The sequence below is a fragment of the Dermochelys coriacea genome, chromosome 8 (assembly GCF_009764565.3).
Source record: "Dermochelys coriacea isolate rDerCor1 chromosome 8, rDerCor1.pri.v4, whole genome shotgun sequence".
NCBI classification, from domain to species: Eukaryota; Metazoa; Chordata; order Testudines; family Dermochelyidae; genus Dermochelys; species Dermochelys coriacea.
The window spans coordinates 48,854,890-48,877,853 of NC_050075.1; the positions used below are offsets into that span (position 1 = coordinate 48,854,890).

Here is a 22,964-nt window from a genome sequence, read left to right on the forward strand (position 1 = left end):
AAAGCTATATAATCCTGACAATAATAAGGTGACAGTCTTTCCTGTGAGATAGATGTTATACTATCTCCATTTTACAGGCTGGGAAAACGAAGGCACAAAGCAATTTAATGACTTGCCCACGACCATACAGCAAGTCGGGGCTCTGAACCAGGAACAAAATCCAGGAATTCTGACTCCCAGTTTCCTGCTCTAATCACAAGGAAATACTTCTGTTTATTCACATCAATGCACATTGAATTCCCAGAGCCTAGTGAAACTGATATAATAACTGATAATCACTCATTGAGCTAATAAGGGCTGAATGATCTGCCCCTAATTTGTTTTGAAATGGGTTGTCATGCTTAAGAAAGGGAATAAGTCTTTGCAGAACCAGAGTCCAATTGAAGTACCCTGAGATGAGGCCTTGCAACTGCTCGTCTTTCATTTTTGACCCAACACAAATCTGCTATTCTCTCACCAGTGTTACTGCTTGGTGTGGAGATGGGAATTGTCTTGAGTCATTCTGAGCATCATAAATTATTCTGATAGGCAAAGAATAAAAAACAAACACACTTGTTGCAGAGGTTGCAATTTGTAGGGTACTTTAACATTCTTTGGGAGGAATGGTGCTCCAGAAATGTAAAATATTATTAGTTCAGGTTGACTTAGGCTACTGGATTGTGCTGGAATGTTGGACTAATTCCTGAGTTCTATACCTGGCTCTGCCACTAACTCACTATGTGATCATGGGCCAGTCATGTAAATTGTCCATACCTCCATTTCCTCATCTGTAGAATGGGGATAATAATCCTTACCTAGCAAACAAGAAGAAATCCCACCTGTCTGCAAAATTTCCAGGGTCATCCCACTTTAAATAAGTGAAAATGTGCCAAGCTCTGTAATTATGGGTCCTAATGTATAATGAACACACCTACAAATTTGGAATGTTTAAAAAAAGTGTGACTCTGCATTTTATTATTCTGAATTCTTGTCATCAGGAGTGCTGAGTCATTAAGCCACATTTGGTGACATTTTTGCACTGTGGTTTGGTGGCACTTCACCGTGATATGGCTATGCTTTACCCCAACATGGTGATGCTTCATTGGGATGTTTCTCCACAACAGTTTGTTGTGACTCTTTATCATGACACAGTGACATTTCACCGTGATGTGGTGCCACTTTGCTAAGATGCTTTCCTGTGGCCTGGTGATGCTCTGCTATGGCATTATGACCCTTTGGTATGACATTTCTCCATGACACCCTGCCATGATGGAGGGATGCATTGCTGTGAGGTGAATGCTTCTCTAGGACACTATGATACTTGGTGGTGACCCATTGCCATGACACAGTGACATGTGACAGGGACCCAATACCATTCCACTTGGTGGTAACTGTTGCCATGATGCTTTGCCATGACACAGTGACTCTTGACAGCGACCTGTTACCATGACACTTGGCGGTGGACAGTTGCCATGACACAGTGACTCTTGGCAGTGATCTGTTACCGTGCCACTTGGTGGTAGCTGCTGCCATGAAGCTTTGCCATGACACAGTGACACTTAGTGGTGACCTGCTACCATGACACTTTGCCATGACACTTGGTGGTGACCGTTGCCGTGACACAGTGACACTTGACAGTAGGGTTGCCAACATTGCAAAAAATAAGGGACTGTTTTCTTAGCACTCCCGCCCCACTCCTCCTCCCGACATTATTATATTATTATTATTATTAATAATCATCAATCATCATCAATAATAAGCAGTACACACCTACATTCGCATGGGGTATTTCTTGCTGCTTTTTGCAGCACTCAATAACTCCCGATCTTGTTCAGAGATGAAAAAATAAAGGACATCCTTGTAATAAGGGACTGGCCGCCACCTTATTTGGCGGTGACCCACTGCCAGGAGGCTTTACATGTGGGGACTCAGCCGTGACAACTCAGGGCGATACCAGCGCAGTCTGCTGCCATGACGGTCAGGCGTTCGCCTTCAGCCTCGTCCCACCATTGGGCCCCCTGAGCCCCCATCCCAGGGGAGGAAAGCGGCCGGGCCGGTTTGAGGCCGGAACGGCGGTGTCTGCGGCTGCGGTTCCGGGGGGAAGGCTGGGGAGAACGGACCGCGTCCTCTTGGCGGAGCCGAGGGGCTGGTTCCTCGCTGTTCCGGGACCCGCAGCGGCAGCCACAGACCTCGCGCCCGTGAGTGACAGGGCGGGGGTCCGGGTCCCTCCTCCGCCGGCTACAGTCTCCCAGGCGGCAGCTCGCTCAGGGGCAGACTCCCCTCCCCTGTTCGAGCGGGGGTCAGGCCTCCGCAAGGGATGGCGGGGAGCCGGGGGCCCGGGCCTAGGGGCTGGGACTTGGTGGGGAGGGATGCAGGGGGATGATGGGGGAGGTGCAGGGTCGGGGCTGGGGGGAGTGGTAGCGGGGAGAGTAGGGCGATGATGGGGGAGGGGCTCCAGGGGTGTGGGGCTGATGAGAGGATGGGGGAGGAGCAGGGGACCTGGGGTGCAGGGTCGGGCCTGTGAGAGGAGCTGGGGTGCAGGATCGGGGTTGGGGGGAGGGGAGGGGCTTTCCATTTTCAACTGTAATACCTTAAAATTCCTAATGCATCCGTTTGTGCCCCCCTCCCTTTCCTTCCCAAACTGGTTGGGAATAGTCAGTGGGTCACGCTGGAGCCTTGTTTGAGTCTCTAGGGTACTGATGGTATCTGAGTGCCCCTCCCATCCTGGGCTCACCATACTGCCTTGCAAATGTGAACAAATTATCCGGCATCATGGTGAAATGAATACCTTATTTTGGGGAGAGTATCATATGCACAGATGTCAGTTAGGGGGCCCATTCCTATTGGAAGTCAATACATTTAAGTTCTTAACTGCTGTTTGTGCCTTTGAAATTCCCTCCCCTCCCCCATTGTTACAGATGGGGAAACAGAGGCATAGAGATTTAAACCTTCTTATTGATATGGTATGAGGAGTGATGATGCACTTAGGGGCCTGATCCAGTATTTTTTTGGAGGCCGGGGGATACAGGGATTAACCTTGTTTACCTTGTAGTGAAATGATCTTTATAATTCCCTGAAGCCCTTTCATGCATGTGAAAAGTGTTTCATGTGTGGCATCGGAGTTGTGCACGCTCAACACCCCTCGGGAATAGGTTCCAAATGATTTATTAGTCACATTTATTAGCAAATAATAAATAGGTACTGATAAATTGAGAAGCCTGCAAAACTAAAAATAGCAAATCTAAACATCATCTTGATTAATCAACAACCTCATTAGGGCAAAATATTAAGTTTTCCCTATGCATTCATAATATATCATGTTGATGGACTATACGTATGATTGTTTCTTGATCTGACCATATAAGATTTTTATAAATTAGGCTGCAAAAATAATATGTAAAACTAAACCTTTAATATATACAGGAGTTAGGGAATTATTATTATGCCCATTTTACATATAAAAAGCTGAAGCACAGAGATTGGTCATAAAGGAAATCTGTGACAGAGCGGAGAATTGAGACCAGATCTCCTGAGTTCCTGTCTGGTGCCTTAACCATAAGACCATCCTTTTGAAGCTTTTTTTCATATGCTGAGGATATCTGCTCTTGTAAGTGGTATAATTTAATGCTTTCCAGTCTCCTAGAAGTGTTGTGCATCTTAAATTGTTTTTGTTTGATTCTTAGGTGCTATAGAATTAGAAAATATTGTTATACTGCTCTCACTTCTTGAATTCAAATGTTAAAGGCTATTATGAAACACCACAATACAGAAGGGAGTATTTAGTGTTTCCGTAAAGATTAGTTTATATATTGTCTTGATGTTCCTATTTTAAAAGAAATATGAACATTGCACTTCTTTTTTGTATCTACTATAGATTTTTTTACCTACTAAGATTGAAAAGTTAGAGAGCATTTTAATAGATTTTTTTTTCATTTGCATATTTGATGGTGCTTTTTCTTAGGCAGTGTTATGGTTTCCCGTATCAGTCAGCTTCTTCCTTGCTGAAAAGACCTTAATGATTATTAAAAGGGGAACGGGGGGGGGAAAGAGAGAGTAATAAAAAGAAGCTTCACATGTCGTTTAAAGGATGCTGTATCAGAAAGCAGAGTTTCATTATATTAGTCATTTTTAAAAATAATCTAGTTGACAAGCGTTCCTGTAAAAAGAGGCTGTATTCAGCATTAGAATTGGAAGTCTGACGAGTACAAAGTATGTAACTATTGCTTCTATGAAAAAGTAAATATACATTTAATAGAAGTGAAAGTGAGTTACAGTATCATGCAACTTCATCTATTTATTCTGTGGATATATGGCTTTGTTAGCATTCCTCTTGCCTCTGGGACATACAGTTGTCCAGACCTAAACCTGATCTTATACGTCAGTGCTGTACTGTTTAATGAGTGCCATCTTTTTCTCATAAGTGTGTGAAGTATAAATGTCTCCTGGCACTTTTTTGGAAGTGTAGAGAGAGACATCCCATTCCCCACCCCCTGGTGTCCTAGATAACCTTTCCTTCCTTGATAAAATTGTTTAGAGTGTCCAGTGTAATATGCAGTTTAGTGAGCACATGATGGGTGTCACATTTGCCTACACCATCACTGTGCTAAATGTATTAAACTCATTATTTGTAAGGTGCTTAACTTTTCTTCTGTCTTACTCTCTGCAACCCAGCCATTGCTTAGCGAGATTGTAAATTTTGCAGCTGGATAAGGGCTTGAAGTCGTACTATTTGGGTATGGTTAGTTATTCTTTGCATCATGGTGAAGAGCTAAAATAGGAAATACTTTCACTTTTGTCATTCTTTCTTTTTCCTTAGGTCAGGTCTTGAAGTGTAAGGTGCAGGCTTCTCTTCACGGTGCATGGACGGAAAGCCAATGCGCAGGTAAGGTACAGAAAAAGAAATGATTCTTCTCTGATCAAAATCTGACAATTGGTATTGAGTTGATTTTGTAAGTAGCTAGCCCATAACATGTTTATTTGAGGTGTGTATTCTAGAACTAAGAATATTTATTTTAATGGGTAAAGCTAAAAATCTGTTAACATGAATATGCTGTTAGAGGAAGGAAAGTATAGAAGATGTGTTGCCATAATCATCCATTTTAGAATAGTTCACTATGTTGCAGAAAAAATGTACTTTGGATCACTTATTTTATGGTGTGATTATACCAATATTTCCTCATGAACCATCTAGCAGTATTTCTTAAACCTAATCATGCTCCTGATGTGCATTAGTGTGACCTTTACTGTAGACTCCAGTTCTCTATAGGCTGAGAGGATTTGTCTCTGATTTGTGGATACTAATTGTATCTACTGTAATGGGCTGTGGACACATCTAAAATCTCTTCCTGTGTAATGCTGACATCAGCTATGTCAGAAACATACTCTGTCCTGCAAAGGAAAGAAGAATTGTGTTGTTAAAAAGGGACATTGACCAACCTGTTTGACATGAATTATATCTGCCCATTTTGATTATTTTAATACTGAGTGTGCCATAGTTATGCTTTATAGCAGATATATTTCTGTATCTTTAAACAGACTGCCTACAAAAAGCCTATCTGTGTTTGCATGGTTGAGAATCACTTTTCAAAGGTATTGGACAGCCAACACTCATGAATGTCACCTAGCCTGATATGCTAGTTGTGTCCATTAGGTCAAAGTATCTGTTGGAAGTGGGGAAACGTATTAGATGCATGCCGATAATCACATAAACATTGCAGTAGGAAAAGAGTGGGATTTTAGCATAAGCCACTTTGTAGAGGGAAATTAATTACTGCATTTGCAGAAACGAGTACTAACCTAAACTTGGTTGTGTAACAGGGTGGTAGGAATTGCATTGTGTAATAGCTCAGTAATGTCATTCTACAAACCCTTATTGAGTTAAATGAACCCCTCAACAACCAGAAAAAGATTATCTACGCTACTGGTTCAGTTAAGCTAATAAATACATCCTGGGATGTGACACAAGTGTCATTGTAGCCATGTATCATTCAGCATTTTGCTGAGACAAGGAGACTGATTTAGGCTATGAGGGGACATAGTTGGCTTTCTGCTGTGAGGTTTTTTTCCTCAGAGGATGGACTGAATAACCTACCAGATATTCCCATCTTGATCTTCTGCAGTGGGAACTATTTAAACAGTTTTTAGCAACCATAAGGACACATCTGTTCTGTTTAGGTTCTTGTACTACCTTCATCACTCTAGTACCTGAATGCTTTCCCTAAGTGCATAAAGCAGTGTGATAAGCATTTGCTATGTGTGGTTCTCTTCCCCCCCCTCCCTTTTTTTTGTGCAAGGGGAAAAAATATGTGAGTTTTTTAATTGTTTCTGCATTTATTTTGGCTGCTGTGCTGTGTGACAAGGAATGAGAAGTGCTGAGGTTTGAAGTTGTTTTTAGATTCTGTGGAAGTTCATTTCTCAGCCTTAGCTCCGTCTCCTACACGGACAAGTTTACCCTGGCAATGGACAGCTCCATTGTGCCTGAGCAGCAGAATTGTCTATCATGGCCCTAATCCTGGAACATTAGGCAAATTTTTTTAGATATACTGGGTCCAGACCTCTTGCACCTTGAAGAGAAGGACAGAAATCTTGAGTTTGACTCAGTGTTCTATAGGAAGCTAGTAGAGAGAACAGACAGTTATGTGCTAATGCTAACTTGTGTTGTTGAGGTGTTTGTGCTGTGTACTAACTGGAGTTTCCTAAGACCTGACAGCTTCATGTCCAAGTATATTGTATTGCTGTAGTCCAGCCAGAAACTGACAGTGGTATAGATCTTTTGGGGACAGGGGCCTCCTGATCTTTTGCATATCTCAGGGAGCTCTGTGTGGGCCATTAGGTTCCTGTTTTGTTTGTTATCCTATTGCTTATCTGCTTCCAAAATGTATTTCAAACAAATCTTGCTATGAAATCAATCTATTGGGGAAGCATTTACTTTTATCCTTAATCAGTGTCCTGCAGACGTAGTAGCACCTTGTGTGATGGTCTTGTAAGAGCTCACAAGCAAAGTGGCGTTGGGCTGTGTCATTACTTGGATAGATTATTATGGTAGGCCTCTATAGAAAGTATCTAGCCTTTAGAGTAGAGCAGAGGTGGGCAAACTACGGCCCGCGGGTCACATGCAGCCCACGGGACCGTCCTGCCCGGCCCTGAGCACCTGGCCCATGAGGCTAGCCCCTGGCCCCTCCCCTGCTGTTCCCCCTCCCCCGCAGCCTCACTTCACTGCGCCACTTGTGCAATGCTCTGGGCGGCATGGCTGCAGAGCCCAGTCTGACCCGGTGCTCTGTGCTGTGCAGCTGCCTGTCCTGGTGCAGCCGTGCTGCCAACCACCGGTGCTCCAGGCAGTATGGTAAGGGGGCAGGTTGGATAGAGGGCAGGGGAGTTTGGGGGTAGTCAGGGGCTGGGAGTGTGGATAAGGGTCAGGGCGGTCAGAGGGCGGGGAACAGAGGGGTTGAATGGGGGCAGGGGTGTCAGTCAAGAAGGAGAGGAGGGGTTGGATGGGGCAGTTAGGGGCAGGGGGTCTGGCGGCAGTCAGGGGACCGAGAGCTGGGGGGGTGAATGGGGTGGGGTCCCTGGGGGGCTGTCAGGGAACAGGGGGGATTGGATGGGGCAGGACTCCTGTGGGGGGGCTGTCAGGGGGCGAGAAGCAGGGGGAGTCGGTTGGGGGAAGGCAGGGGGACCATGCCTGGCTGTTTAGGGAGGCACAGCCTCCCCTAACCCTCCATACAATTTCAGAAACCCAATGCGGCCCTCAGGCCAAAATGTTTGTCCGCCTCTGCTTTAGAGGGAACTGGTTAAAACTGTCGTCCTTGAGCAAAGAAAGAATCGCAGGTATGGGTTTTCACTGCAGTGATTACACTGGAGGATGAGATGAACTTAATTAAAGATTAAATTATAGTTTCGGGAAGGCTATTGCTTCTCACTGGGGAAATCTGCCAGCTGCATGGACTGGGATCTCATCTGAGTAAAACTAGCTGCAGAAGACATAGAAACCTTATTAAAAGACTCAGGCTGCAGACCCTCATTGGCTTTTTTCTTTCTGCATATAGATAATCTCATAGTAGTGAAACTGCCTTAATTGATTTTAATTAACTAAGCTAAGAGAATTGTCATAGTAAGCAGTGTAAATAGTGATAGATACCCTAGATTATTAAAAATTAAATAATTGTAATAATCCAGTTTATTAGTATCAGGTTTTTGAAAAGTGCTTGTTCACAACACAACTGTAAACTGACAATGTCTCTCTGTGACGAAGTGGGAGTGTTCTTAATGTTTCCTCTGAATGCTGTAGGTGTGCCTCAGTTTCCCCTATGCATTTCTTAAGTCTCTAGGTGGTGGGATAAGGGAGTGTAATTGTTGCAGAGCAAAGGGCCAGTGTGTATAAATGGCCACACTCTGTCTCCTGGCATGGAGAACAAAGGAATCAGGTGACCTCCTGGCCTGGGAAAGGGACAAAGCCCAGAGAAGGAGGGGCTGGAGGATGAGTCAGTTTGGGCTGGCTGGGGATGTGGAGTGAAGTGCACACGTGGTTGTCTGGCTTACTGCCCCCCAAAGTGGACCCGGCTGAGGAGTCCTGTTCTCTGTACCTACAAGCTCCGTTTTAGACCTTGTTCCTGTCATCTAATAAACCTCTGTTTTACTAGCTGGCTAAGAGTCCCGTCTGACTGCGAAGTTGGGGGGCAGGACCCTCTGGCTTCCCCAGGACCCCACCTGGGCTGGCTCGCTGTGGGAAGCGCACGGAGGGGCAGAGGATGCTGAATGCTCTGAGGTCAGACCCAGGAAGGTGGAAGCTCTATGAGCTTTTTGCCCTGAAGACCCTCTGCTCACAGAGAGGAGACTTTACCCGAGTCCTGACTGTCTTCGTAGGGAGCAGTTCCAGAGCATCGCCCGGGGACTCCATGACACCATTTAAACCCCAACATTTGTGAAGGGCAGGGTCACTGTTTGGTTTGCACTGTTGATGACTAGAGTTAATACTCTGCTCCCAGAAGCCTCTGCTGAACATCTAGTTGATCCATAGTGTTGAAGATTTAATAGGTGGTATTCACGGTCGATACTGAACTAATGTCTCAGAATGGTGTGAGTGGGCGCTGTACTGTTGGAGGTAACTTATTCTGGCTGAGACATAAAATCAAATTCCTTGTGTTCTGAAAATCCTATGACAGATCTAGGGATTGGTAGCCTGGTGTACACACCAATTTCCAACTCTGATATTTATATTCTTCAAACCAAAATGCAGTCCCCTTGCAGCTTCAGTTGGATGCTATAATCTTCGCTTCTTTTCCTAATGAATGTCGCAGAGTGCTGTTAAACAGCTGGCTGCTTTCCATCGTAGGGGGGTGTGTGTGTGTTAGAGTGAGTGGGGGGGAGGGGCTGAGAGTCAAAAGGTGCTTAAAAGTAAATTATTACTGAAGTGTCAGTGTACATTTCACTCAGAAACAGAGCCATAGATGTTTGGAACCTTGTAGGCGTTACTTGTATACTGCAGGGATGGATGCCTAAGGGCATGTCTACACTTGCCATTTAAAGCGCAAAAAGTCCCTTTTTTCTGCAAAAACCATGGGAGAGTCTACACGTGCCAATGACTTCTTGCGGTGAAACTCAGAAGTTTCACCGCAAACAGAAAACCACCTCCCTGAGAGGTGTATAGTTCTTACCACTAATCCTTTTGCGGTGAAGTGCAAGTGGAGACACTTCTTCCTGTGTAAACAGCTTTTAGCCTCTAGAGGATATCCCATGGTGCCTAGGGTGACCACTCTGGCCAGCAACTCTACTGCTCTGACGCTAGGTAAACAGACGTCCACCCCTCCTCCTGTAAAGCCCCGGGAACTTTGAAACTCCCTTTCCTGTTTTGTTTGCAAGTGCTGATCTGGTCGAGTGACCAAGCTGCTCCACAGAGCAAAGGATCCCCAACTTGGACCCTGAGCTCACTCCATCACCCCCCCCCCATTCCCACAAGACTTATCCTCAAAATGGAGAGAACTACACTATGGGATAGCTGCCCTCGGCTATTCATCAGTGATGGAAATGCTGCAAATGTAAACACTATCTGTGGAAGCAAATGAGTACACAAACCAGTTGCCTATCACAGGTGAAACTGACAGTGGAAAAACTCTGCAAGTATAGACATTAGCCTAATAAACGCTTGTGACAATGAATAAAGCTCTGGGAGCCAGCATAGCCAAATACAGTGAGGAGATAAAACAGCCCATTTATTTAGCTGACTTGCAGGCTGGCTGTGTTCCTATTTGTACTTTTCAGCATTGTATGCTACAAAGTGATCTTGTCAGCGCTTCCTTAATCCCATTGTATTTGCTGATTTCCCCAGCCTGCACAGGGATGGAAGCTAATCCCTGAATATAGCTGAGTGTGAACCTTTGATCCTTGCATACACATTTCCTCTTCAGTATCCCACTCTGTCTTTTAATCAACCCTGAGTATTCAGGAGCATCTCTTAGCCCTTTGTGTGGGGAAAGGCAGCCAGCCTAGTATGTGAGAATCAAGTGCTGCCTTCTGTCTTTCACACCTCTAAGCCACTGAGTCATCATTTCATTCCCTGCACATATTTATGCATAATGCACACATAATACAGTTAAATTATTATCCTGTTCAGACAGATGCCATCAGCTGGGTCCTTTTAATTCACTCTTCTGTGCCTCTAAGTAGCAGCAGCCCACAGTACATAACATCAAGCATCTGGTCTGATCCAATGTGAAAATTCCCAAGTCCACTTATCTCCAGCACTATCCAGAGGTAAGTTATGGATGAATTGGGAGTGTTGACTTTGAATTTCCTTGCATCTGTTCAGTTTTCTTTAATCATTAAGGGTATGTCTACACTTATATTTTATAGCGCTCCAACTTGCTGGCTCAGGGGAGTGCAGCAAGTCTGAGCACTTTAAAGCGCTAGTGTACACAGGCTCCAAGTGCTGGGAGCCGTGCTTGTGGAGGTAGATTACCAGGAGCGCTGGGAGAGCTCTCTTCCAGCGCTCGCGCGTGACCACACTCGCACTTCAAAGTGCTGCTGTGGGAGCATTCCCACAACAGTGCTTTGAATTTTCCAGTGTAGACATACCCTTAGTAACACTCTTTCCTTTAGGAAATATACCAGATACCTTGGAGGTACTAGAATACCATAATCATGGGCATGGTATAAGAACCTGCATAGAATGGAATTCATATTAACAAGCCACATTTTCAGCTATTCAGTTTCAAACTGACTTCAGTCTAGTGCAGGGGTGGGCAAACTTTTTGGCCCGAGGGCCACATCGGGGTTGCAAAACTGTATGGAGGGCCGGGTAGGGAAGGCTGTGCCTCCCCAAACAGCCTGGCCCCTGCCCCTATCCTCCCCCTCCCATTTCCCGCCCCCGACTGCCCTCCTTAGAACCCCTGACTCATACAACCCCCCTGCTCCTTGTCCCCTAACCACTCCCCTGGGACCCCTCCCCCCATCCAACCGCCCTGTCTCCTGACTGCCCCGCCCCCTATCCACACACACCCCACCAGGCCCCCCAGGACTCCCACGCTTATCCAACCCCCCTGTTCCCCCTCCGCTCCATCCAACCACTCCCTGCCCCCTGGGACTCCCACACTTATGAAACCGCTCCCTGTCCCCTGACCATCCCCCGGGACCTCCCGCCCCTTATCTAACCCCCCCCACCACCTCCTTACCATGCCACTCAGAGTGGCAGGACTGGCTTATTGGAAAGCCTGGGAGGTGGGCGGGCGCAAATCGCGCTGCCTGCGTGGCGGCATACTGTGGGGGAGGTGAGACAGCAGGGGCGGGGCCAGGAGCTAGCCTCCCCGGCTGGGAGCTCAAGGGCCGGGCAGGACGGTCCCGCGGGCTGGAGTTTGCCCACCTCTGGTCTAGTGGAAGGGAGGAGGTTTCATTCTCCCCAACTGGAGGCAAGTGTCTAAGGTTTTTCACCACACAAATTCAACTAACTTAAAATATAGCTCGAGCTGGATAAAAAGCTCAACAGCCTAAGATTTCATAGGGAGCTTTACTCAGTCTAGAGCAGTGGTTTTCAAAGTTTGGGTCACAACTCAGTACTGGATTGTGTCATGCAAGCAGGGCTGGCTCTAGGCACCAGCTAAGCAAACTGGTGCCTGGGGAGGCGCTGCTGAAGGGGCGGCGCTCCGGCTGTTCTTGGGGCGGCAATCTGGCAGCAGCCCCTGTGGCAATTCGGCAGAAGCCCCTCTCCATTGTTTCCCGTGGCGGCAGTTCGGCAGCGACTCTTCTGACTTGGGTCTCGCCATCGGCGGCAATTCGGCAGCAGCTCCCTCCGATGTTCCTGTTCTCTCCAGTGGTGGCGTATTCGGCAGGGATTTTTTTTTTTGGTTGGTTGGTTGGTTGGTTTTTTTGTTTGTTTGTTTGGGTTTTTTTTTTGTTTGTTTGTTTTTGTTTTTTGCTTTTTCTGCTTGGGGCGGCAAGAAACGTAGAGCCGCATGCAAGACACTGGGTTGCCTTGCTCAGCACCTAGGGACCCTGGCAACCAGCCAGTAAAAACTAGTAGTCCCTACCCAGAAGCGGCCAGCAGCAGGTCTGGCTCATAGGCGGGGAGCCACGGGGCTCCGCGTTGCCCCCACCCCGAGCACTGGTCACACGTTCCCATTGGCTGGTTTCCAGCCAATGGTAGTTTGGGGGAGGGTGCCTGTGGGCGAGAGCCATGTGGAGCCGCTTGCGCGCCTCTGCCTAGGAGCTAGACCTGCTGGCCACTTCTGGGGTGCAGTGCCGTCTGCAGTGCCAGGATAGGCAGGAAGTCTGCCTTAGCGCCACCCCCCTACGCCCCCCTGCTGCGTCGCTGATGGGGAGCTGCTGGAGGTAAGCGCGTGCCCCAATACCCTTCCCCAGCACTGACCCCCCTCCCCCCACAAACCTGGAGTCCTGCCCCGACCCCCTCCCGCACCCCAACCCCCTGCCCTAGCCCTGAGCCCCCTGAAACCCGGAGCCCCCTCCTGCACCCCAAACCCCTCATCCCCAGCCCCACCCCAGAGCCTGCACCCCCAGCCCAGATCCCTGACCCCCTCCTGCACCCCAGTCCAGAGCCCCCTCCCGCACACTGTACCCCTCATTTCCAGCCCCACCCCACAGCCCTCACCCCTGGACACCAACGCTCTGCCCCATCCCTGAGCCCCCTCCCACACCCCAAACCGCTCATCCCCAGCTCTGTTGGGTCGTGGGCATCAACAATTTTCTTCAACTGGATCACCAGAAAAAAAGTTTGAAAACCACTGTTCTAGAGCAGTGGTCTCCAAACTTTGCGGATTGCACACCCCCAGGGCCAGCTCTAGGGATGCAAAAAAAAAAAGCTGCCGCCAGTGTGCCACCGAAGATGGAGCGGGGAGAGCTGAGCTGGCGCCAAAGAATCAAAGGTCTGGGAGTGCTGCTGCCACCATGCCGGCGGCAATCCTTCGGTGGCACTCCTCCTGCCGCGAATCCCCAGGAATGGTCTTGCGCACCCCACTTTGGAGACCCTCTTCTAGAGGACACTCATAGTTTTCGCCTGGTTCTCTTCCCAGCTCTTAAAATCAACTAATGTTGTGTCTACACTAGAGACCTTACAGCGGCGTAGCTGTACCAATGAAGCTGAGCTGCTGTAAAATCTCTCATGTAGCTGCTCTATGCCGGTGGGAAAACAGTCTAAGATGCAACTGAATTATTTGAAATATCCTGAATAGCACGATTTCCTTGTGGTTAGAAAGTGCATTTGAGATCATAATGAGAGAAAAAGATGTGGTCTATTTTTAATTCTTCCTTCAAGCATGCAGCAAAATGTACCATACAGTGTGGTGCCCAGAACTGGAGATAGTACTCTGGCTGACGCCTCACCACTGCGCGTAGAGCAGGACAATTACTGCCCAAGTCTGACATACAACACACATGAATACACCACAGAATTCCGTTGGCCTTTTTTGCAACTGTGTTCTCCCTATTTATAGCCAGTGCGGGTGGAGTACAGTGCAGTTCCTATCCCTTTTTTTGGAGGGCTTGTGTGGCTGGTGGTGATAGTATAAAACAGTGTCTCTCAACTCTTAAGATACCCTGTGGCTGATACCCGTCCAGGGGCAAGAGGGCGTATGGGAAAGGTAGTTGTGGCCTAAAAACCTAGTGGAGGACAACAAAGAACTAAATGATTGCAGCAGTGGCTGAAAACTTTTTACACCTTAGCTAATGACAGTGACATTGGTGAAATATCACGGCTGCCCTCCCGCCCTCCCCCCAATCTCTGTAGAAAATGTTATTGTTTATATATCTTGCTGAATGGCTTCTAATTTCTAAGGTTTCCATCTTGACTTTATTTTCTTCCTTTTGGGGAAAGGGAATTGGTTTTTTTTTTTTTGTTTTTTTTGTTTTTTAAAGTATTGTTGAAAATGTTTTGACTGTTTAGGATCCAATCACACTAATTGCAGTCCTTAGTATTCCATTCCCTGGAGAAATTAACAACCTCTTGGAACCCACCTGAAACACCAGGGTGTGTATTGTGTCTGAAGAGTCCAGGAACAAAAATCAGAGAGAGAACAAATAAATTAGTGGATGCGCCAGGAAACAGGGACATAACCAATATAGTAGCCAACCATCTTACTTTATGAAAGTCTATAGGGATGTCGTGCTCAAATAGCACGGTGATGGATGATATAAAAATCTACATAGAGGAAGCCTGAAGAAGAGAAGAAGGTTAGTCTTGTATTAAGGAGTTTGACTAGGACTCTGGAGATCTGGAATTTAGTTCCAGCTCTGTGTCAGACTTCTTGTGTGACTTTGGGCAAGTCACTCTCATATTCATTAATTCACTGCCTATAAAATGGGGATATTACTTCCCCACCTCACAGGGCTATTCTGAGATTCAGTTAAATGTGTAAGACATGCTCAGATACTATAGTGATAAGTACAGAAAAGTCTATAAAATAGATGTAAACATGAGCCTATTGCAAACTGGCTTTTGTTAATTCACTGGGATGCTTTGATTTAGACTAATATTTTTTTCTGTAGCTATTTGATCAGAAGTGCTTGTTTTCCTAGGTGGCCAAGGAAGCTGGAAGTGGTACTATTTTTATGTCCAGCTCAGACCAGACAGTGATGGACACAGAGCCACCAATGACATTTGGTGAGAGATGAGTCAATAATAATCCTGTTTCATGGCTTGCTCCTTTGCAGGTGTACCAGTACTCGACCAGGAGAGACCGGAATGGATGTGACAAGCCGTTGCACCCTTGGAGATCCCAACAAACTGCCAGAGGGGGTACCACAACCTGCTCGCATGCCCTACATCTCAGACAAGCACCCTCGACAAACCTTGGAGGTTATCAATCTTCTACGGAAGCACCGGGAGTTGTGTGATGTGGTACTAGTCGTGGGTGCCAAAAAGATCTATGCCCACCGGGTGATACTTTCAGCCTGCAGTCCTTATTTCCGAGCCATGTTCACTGGGGAACTGGCAGAAAGTCGGCAGACAGAGGTAGTGATTCGAGACATTGATGAAAGGGCCATGGAGCTACTGATTGACTTTGCATACACTTCCCAGATCACAGTGGAAGAGGGCAACGTCCAGACCTTACTGCCAGCTGCTTGCCTACTCCAGCTGGCAGAGATCCAGGAAGCCTGCTGTGAGTTCCTAAAAAGACAATTGGACCCTTCCAACTGCCTGGGTATCCGGGCTTTTGCTGACACTCACTCCTGCCGTGAGCTGCTGAGGATAGCTGACAAGTTCACACAACATAACTTTCAGGAGGTAAGCTGCAGGGTGTGGGTTCTGGGCATTTCTTGTTTAGTGCCTCCTTACAGATCCTGCCCTTCTACCTGCAATGTCTCTTGTTTCTGCTTAGTATTGACTAGCTTAGTAAGAGGGAGAGGATGTACCTGCAGCACTAGTACTAAGTTGCATGATAACTTCTGTATCATATACTAGTTATTTCTCAACTTAATGTTCTGATGTGAATACTGCATATATTATAAACAGCGAATGCTGAAAGCTAATTGGTAAGTGGCAGTGTGTATGGATTGCTTCTGACACTCTGTTCCTGGACAATAGTTTGTGACATTCCACTCTCCTTTCAGAAGTGTTTGAGGTGCTGCACAGTTTAAAATGCGCACACACACACTCACACACTAAATATAGAGCTTTAATAAAGGGATTGGAGAGAACTGGGGAAGGTGTGGAGAAAATTGCAGAGGCCTCAGAGGAGCCCTCAACTCCCTTCCCTAATCAGAAAGTGTGTTTCACATGTGTCATTCATCAACAGTTTGAAAGTAATTCACAGGTGTATCTGCAGAGGCAACCGTTTTAAACCAAAGCCATGTTTTTTACTTTCTCAGTTATTTCTAGCAGATTTGAAAGACTTGCCAGACATCAGCTCAGTGAAGGACTAGTCGTAATTTCCAGAAATAGATATGATAGAAGAGGATGAGGTCCCACCAAGGAATCCTGTGGGCAGAGCTCTGGTGAGAAGCATAGCCCCACCTCACATTCTCTTTTGGGAGTAGTAGGGCTGTGTTTTCTATCAGGATGCTTTTCCTGGTCACTGCTTGGTGATGTGGGGGCTATATATTTTGTGTCAGCCTCTGGAAAGAAGGTTTTTCTGAACTTGAAGTTATACTCCCCTGGTGGGAGAAGGAGCATTATATGGCTCCTACTTCCTCCAGAACCTGCACCACTTTACCCCTCACAGCAGCCAGGAAGCTTGAAAGGAGTTACTCCGACTCTACTTATTTCCCCACTACCAATTTTTGGATCCCCTTCCCTTGTGAATAACTTCAATACCTTCCCTTCTACTTATAGCTTTCCCAAACCGCAGCAGTGTGTAATTGACAGATTGGTTGTGACCCACAGGGTTTTCTGAAGAGCCTGTGTGAAATTGTCCAGAGTTGTGTTCATTTCAGTCTGGTGCCACTTAGTAAGTTATGAGGGGCAGGGGCAGACAGACTTGAGTTTGACGGTCTTCACATACATTGAAGACTGCTCCATAGCTAACTGAAGACACACTGCATCAATTAATACTCAGATGTATTTGGAAGGCTTCTCAGACATAAGGGCTCGAAATTGAGGGTTTTTTTTAAAAATGAGTCTAAATTCCATAGAACTTGATTTTCCATAGGTGATTGAATTTTTCAGGGCCAAGCTTCTAGCTGGCAGTTCCACTCCACATTTTCTCTGTACTGCGTTAATTCTGCTGTTTTCTTGGGGAGGGACGGTAATCAATGCTTGCTGTTTTCGATTATTAGAACTGTGTTCTTTCCATTGTTACGTGAGTAGGGCATGACTACAAGCCTCCAAATAACTTTTTACAATCCAGTATTTTTGTATTGATATATTCAAGCATTGATACATGCAGCTGGAATCTGAAAGTGTTATGAACTTCTTATGATTGGGACCTTTCTTCCTTTATGTCACACTACAGCCAGCTCCCAATCTTCATAGTCTTCTTTCTCCCTACCCACATCAGATTACATGCTGCACAAAAGCTTTGGGGGTGGGGGGGAAAGAAGCCTTCCCCATCAAATATATTCATGTATAAATTACTAAACTGAAGTGTGGCCATTAGAAAGCTGCTGCCGTGATTACGACAGTATTTTTTTCTTTACTCAAACAGTTCATATAAACTTGAAAGGGGCAGATGCTATTGTTTTTATGCCTCCATATCCATGTCCTTATCAGAGCCCTAAAGAACTCCCTATTTTTTCATCCTCTCTTTCCCCATCTTATTGAGGCCACCATCCTTGCAGCCATCTTCTTTCCACCTGAAGAATGGACCAGAATCCTGTGTTGAACCCAGTTACCTGGCTATTTAATAAGCCAAAATGGAGACTGATAAGTAATGCAAGGCATTCCTTTCTCCACAGGGATTGCATGTACATACTTCTGCAACCTGACAGAATGAAACAAAAGATGGAATCTCCTGCCTGGCAATGTAGAGGACTAGGCAACTGGGCAAAGCCAGTCAATTATTTTGCACATAGTCTTTGAATTAGTCCATATACTCTACTGTGCTAACCTTTTGGTTCTGTTTATTTTTATGTATGTTGCTGCCATACATCATTAATTCCTTAGTAAAGCATTTCTCCCAAGTTTTCCATTCCTCTCAGTTTAATCTGCCCTAGTGAATCTCATGCATATAATGTGAAATAAATCTATTAACAACTTTATTCTGTGAAGGTTTGTTCCTGCATAATTTTTTTTTTCTGTTTCTGACATCTTTGCAAAGGGAGTGGGGGGGAATCGATTGTAGGATGGACAGCTCATGCCTTTGTGTCAGTAGGCGAAGCTCTTACCATATATGCTATTTTCAGACATTTGTTCTGTGATGATGAACCATGTTGTCTGATATATAAATCAAATAATCACAGCCAATACTGTAAGATAAATAGTCCTGATTACAATCAGCATGAAAACAGTAGTGTAGCCCATTGAAGATCTTGTGTAGGGCTATAAGTTTTTTCAGGAAGTAAGCAGTCAAATAGTCTATTAATTTTAGCCAGATAATTATCTGGAAAATTGGGACAAAGGTGATGTGTAGACATTTTTAAATGATGCAGTTGTTAAATTATGTATACTAGCAAGTTACACAGAGGTAGCAACTCAGTGGCAGAAGCGCTAGCGTTATTTTCAGGGTCTTAAAAGACCTCCCATTATGAAATAAATTGGAGAGTTACAGGATTTTGCTCCCTGCAGTGCTCTGCTACTTTTCAGACTGATGCTTTGCAACTGTCGGGGCCAGCCTTAGGCACAAGCTACCATTTGTAGGGTTTGAAGGCAGACTCAACAGACATGCTGGCAGCCCAGTTTCTACCTCCTTCCCCAGCGGTGGGACTGCAGGGGCGAGGTAGTTTGTTGACCAACTTTATCTCACTTCTCCAATGACCATTGGAAGCTGGTCAGATAACTGTGACCTTCGCTGCCTGCTATGTCCCTTTTAGCAATGTGCTGCTGTGAGCATCTTGGATATTTTCTAATACACACACAATATTTTGAATTGGTTCTTCAAGTAACTAAACAAACTATGCAGATGATCGCTAGAAGAATGGAAATCTTTGCCAAGAGAATTTATTTTTATTATGCTTAAAATCTTGCAGCCAGGAAGCTGAGCTCTTGCATGCACATTACTTACTGTGGAATGCCGATGTTCAAGCACTTCATGTTGCTGAACCTCTTTCTCAGGTGCTATGGTAGAAACTGGGCACACTTGTGTGGAAAATGGGCTGGCTGTCAGCAATTGTGCCATTTCCATAGGTCTGTTTTATTTAGGTTGTTATACCTCTCCCATTGTCCTGGTATCTGAGTGCCTGAGCATGATATTCAGTGTGTCTTAGGTCCATAACCACCCAGGAAGGTCTGCAGCATGGCTATGTAGTGCATTATCACTGTGCTATCATTTGGTCTGAGCATAAGAAGGAGAAGAATCTCCTAGGTCTTCTAATGGTGGCTAAAGTCTTCAGAGAAACTTGCTTCTTATCTTGGGTACAAAAGGATTTATTAACATGTTTGCAAGTTGTCAGTGGCTTATGTTTCATAGGAGATCAGTCCTTGGGGTTTTTCAGAGGCTCTGATTCCCTCTTAAGTGCATTTGCACTCTCTCACTCTGGGTATATATTTAGAGAGAGTGAAAGAGACAGAGGTAGGATCATATGAGTCCATCTGCTGTCCTGAGACACTTTCCATTCTGCTACAAATCAACGTCAAGAAGATTTTTCCTATATATCTACAATGTCTCTGGTAATTTGTTTTTGAGACTCTTTTACCTTTGGTTCTGATTTGGATATGTTATTACATTACAAATAAAATGTCTTTATTTTGGTGCCACTTTCCTCTCAAGTATTTATCAGCTGCAAAACATTTTTCTTTCTGTTTTATGTATTCCACATGGCAAATGAGGAGGCTGGCTTTAAATAAGGGCTTTGCTATTCCCGAATTTTGAAACTAGATTAGTGCATTCTGTGACTTACCACTTTACAGTACTTTTATTTTCCCCATTCATTTTCATTGCCAACTAAAAGTTATCTGAACTGCACTGTCAGCGCCCAATTTTGTGAAGCGCTGCGGATCCTCCCACTTCCACTGACGTCAACGGAAGTGGAAGGTGCTCAGCACCTTATTGGATCGGACCAATTGGATCCTATCTAAAGAAAAGGATTTCTAATTTAACTTTGAGGTAGAGTCCAGAAGCAGTGAGTGCTTTGAAACACCGTCCTAACCTTTTTCTTTATCATCATCTTTTTTGAACAGGTGATGGAGAGTGAAGAGTTCATGCTTCTTCCAGCCAATCAGCTCATAGATATCATATCCAGTGATGAGTTGAATGTTCGCAGTGAGGAGCAGGTGTTCAATGCAGTGATGGCCTGGGTAAAGTACAGCATTCAGGAGAGGCGACCCCAGCTACCCCAGGTAACCTTGAGCATGGTTCACATGCATCTGCTTTGTACAAGGAGAGAAGAGATTCTGTTGGTGTAAGTAGTAGAAATAATTCCCCTCCTGACTTTCCAGGTGTGTTAGAACACTCACATTTTCCAGTCATCTAGGCCTAAAAGTCCAGTGCCCAGGTACGTTAGTAACAGGCCCTTTAAAAATGCTTACTGATAGAAACATTAAGATTTGCTATACTGGATCAGACCCCGGGTTCATCTAGTCAATCCTGTCTTCAACACTGGCCAGTACCAGATGTTTCAGAGGATTGTGAATGAACCCATAATGCAATTATGGAATAACCTGCCCCTAAGGGAAGTTTCTTCTTAACCCCAGGCAGTTGATTTATGCTTTGAAGTCTGAGGGTTTATACTACAGCTGGTCAGGACAGTCTCGATTAAATATGTTCTTTTGTCAAAGCTGAAATTTTGCAGCAGCATTATCTGTTTTGACAAAGTTTTAGAGGGGAAGGTTCCAGAGTTCCAGGATTCTCTGGTCAGAAATAATGAGAAAAATAGAGAGACTCTTACTGCCCTGCTTTGCCCTTTTTGCTCCAAAAATGGACATTTCAGCACAATTGCATTTCATGAAAACTTTCAGAAGTTGTTGTGAAACAGAATTGTCATCCTCTTGTCAGCTATAGTTTATACCCCTTACAACTCTTTGGTCCCTTGTAGGACCATATGTTCATTTGTGTTTAATTCTGTATTCTATTATACCTGCTTGTGCATTTAAAGTGTAAGCTGTTTGTGGCATGTTTGATGTAGTTCATTTACTGTACACTGCAGTGTACACTCAAAAGGGTAAATAGATAATAAAACTGTCAGCCAAACAAGTGCTTAGGACAATATGTATAGACGACTGCAGTCTTCTTAGGATTTGCAGTCAGGTTGTTGGGTTTCATCCATTAGCAGTCTCATTGGATCAGCTCTTTTAAAATCTGATGATGTCCTGCTGGATAACTACACTGGCTTATTGAAATTGCAAAGGTGGTATAGACAAAAAGTTGCATTGAGCCAGAGTATCATGGTCTGAATTGCTACTGGGATTGTTAGTACACTCCCTATTGCTAATCTTTCTGTCCTTGTGACTGCATTATAACTTAATTGGATCACAAAGCATGTGGAAGCAAATTAGCTAATGTTGCTCTCTGTTTGACTGCTCCCTCCATCTGTAAGGTGACAAGTGCATTGCCTTTAATTGTGTTCTGTTTTGTCTCATAGGTGCTGCAACATGTCCGTCTGCCACTACTCAGTCCCAAGTTCCTGGTGGGTACAGTTGGCTCAGATCCACTCATTAAAAGTGATGAAGAATGCAGGTAACTCCCGCTGGAAAGAGTGAAACTGAACAGTGCAGTTCTATGAATTTCACTTCATGCCTTATCTGTGTTTGCTGTCCAAGAATATTGTGATTTGTCAGTGGTAAAACTACGGTGATACTTACCAGTTTCCTTTTCTGGGATTGGGCAGAGGGGAGATAGAAGAAAGCACTGCATTGCAAGTATGTATTTATTTGTGTAGAAGTTGCAGTGTACCCTCAAAGGAGCTTTTTTAATCAATATTTTGGTGGGAGAGAGAGCTTTGGGTAGGCAATTTACCTTTCTGATAAATCACCCTTCACAAGATGGCGTGTTTTTCCTATCATTTTGGCTGTAAACCCAGGTGCCTTAGTTACCATGAATCCCACTGAGCACTGCTCAGAGGAAGCCGTATTCTAAACAACCTAAAATAGCTATTCTGTATCTGAAAATGTCATGACTTTTATGGCCAGGGTAGCCAGGGGTTCCCAAACTTTTTTTCCCTGAAGTCCACCCGTCCAGTTGCAATAGGCATTGCGACCCACTATTAATGCTTCTTGGAGAAAATTATAAATTGTAATTATTACATATAAACTATAACACTATACACAATGTGCATGTTTCCTTTTCATTTTAATGTAAACAATGATAGAAATCCCAAGCAATATGCACTCAAAGAAATGCTTCAAGATCTTTGAAACCAAACAGCTTTAGTAAAACTACACTTCACTTTGCCAAATTTTGCTCTCCACATTTTTTTATTTAGAAAGGGAAAATGCAATGTGTAAAATGTACAATGTATAAAACTGAACAATAAGCAACACAATGTTAACAAAATTGTTTAAAAAATATGTTATTTGTTGATGTTAAAACAAAATAGTTGTCCAATTTTGAACACTATATTGTGTGTTCAATTTTTTTAGTGTAAAATCTGAATTTCTGTGCTGTGTAAGTAAAGACCCAACCTTGCTCTCTACTAACTAGAAAAGAATAAAATATTATAAATAAAAACATAAAATGACAATTATATTATAACACACCGAGGCAACAGGTATTTATCTGACCTGGTAAAGGAAAATCCAAACGTCAAATATGTGTCGTCATATTTTCTTACTAGTTCCTTTATTTTTTTGGCTGGCTCATTTTGTGTAGCTGTAAATAGTCTGGGATTTTCAGTATCTTCTCCATCAGAGCATTCTTCTCTTTTGCTAAAAAATAAATCTATCCTTGTCAAATTAAAATACTGCTTGACGTTTTTTACAGTTGTAAATGGCGGATTGTGCGTACATTACTAGATTA

At 44.7% G+C, this 22,964-nt stretch overlaps 1 protein-coding gene across 4 annotated transcripts in view; it reads left to right on the forward strand.

The window, feature by feature from the left end:
• The first annotated feature begins 1,918 nt into the window (after positions 1 to 1,918).
• The window catches only part of KLHL20 (kelch like family member 20), a 37,920-nt gene continuing 16,874 nt past the window's right edge, over positions 1,919 to 22,964 (forward strand). Inside the window, exons 1-6 of one of the 4 annotated variants that reach the window (XM_043491102.1) lie at positions 1,934 to 2,177; positions 2,672 to 2,754; positions 4,796 to 4,861; positions 15,130 to 15,703; positions 20,192 to 20,350; positions 21,592 to 21,686. In XM_043491102.1, the coding sequence (XP_043347037.1) occupies positions 4,839 to 4,861; positions 15,130 to 15,703; positions 20,192 to 20,350; positions 21,592 to 21,686 (851 nt within the window). In that variant the 5' untranslated portion in view covers positions 1,934 to 2,177; positions 2,672 to 2,754; positions 4,796 to 4,838. Of the gene's footprint in view, positions 2,279 to 2,671; positions 2,755 to 3,048; positions 3,587 to 4,795; positions 4,862 to 15,129; positions 15,704 to 20,191; positions 20,351 to 21,591; positions 21,687 to 22,964 lie in introns of those variants that run through there. The other 3 variants (XM_043491103.1, XM_038413990.2, XM_038413991.2) reach the window with 3 other exon arrangements.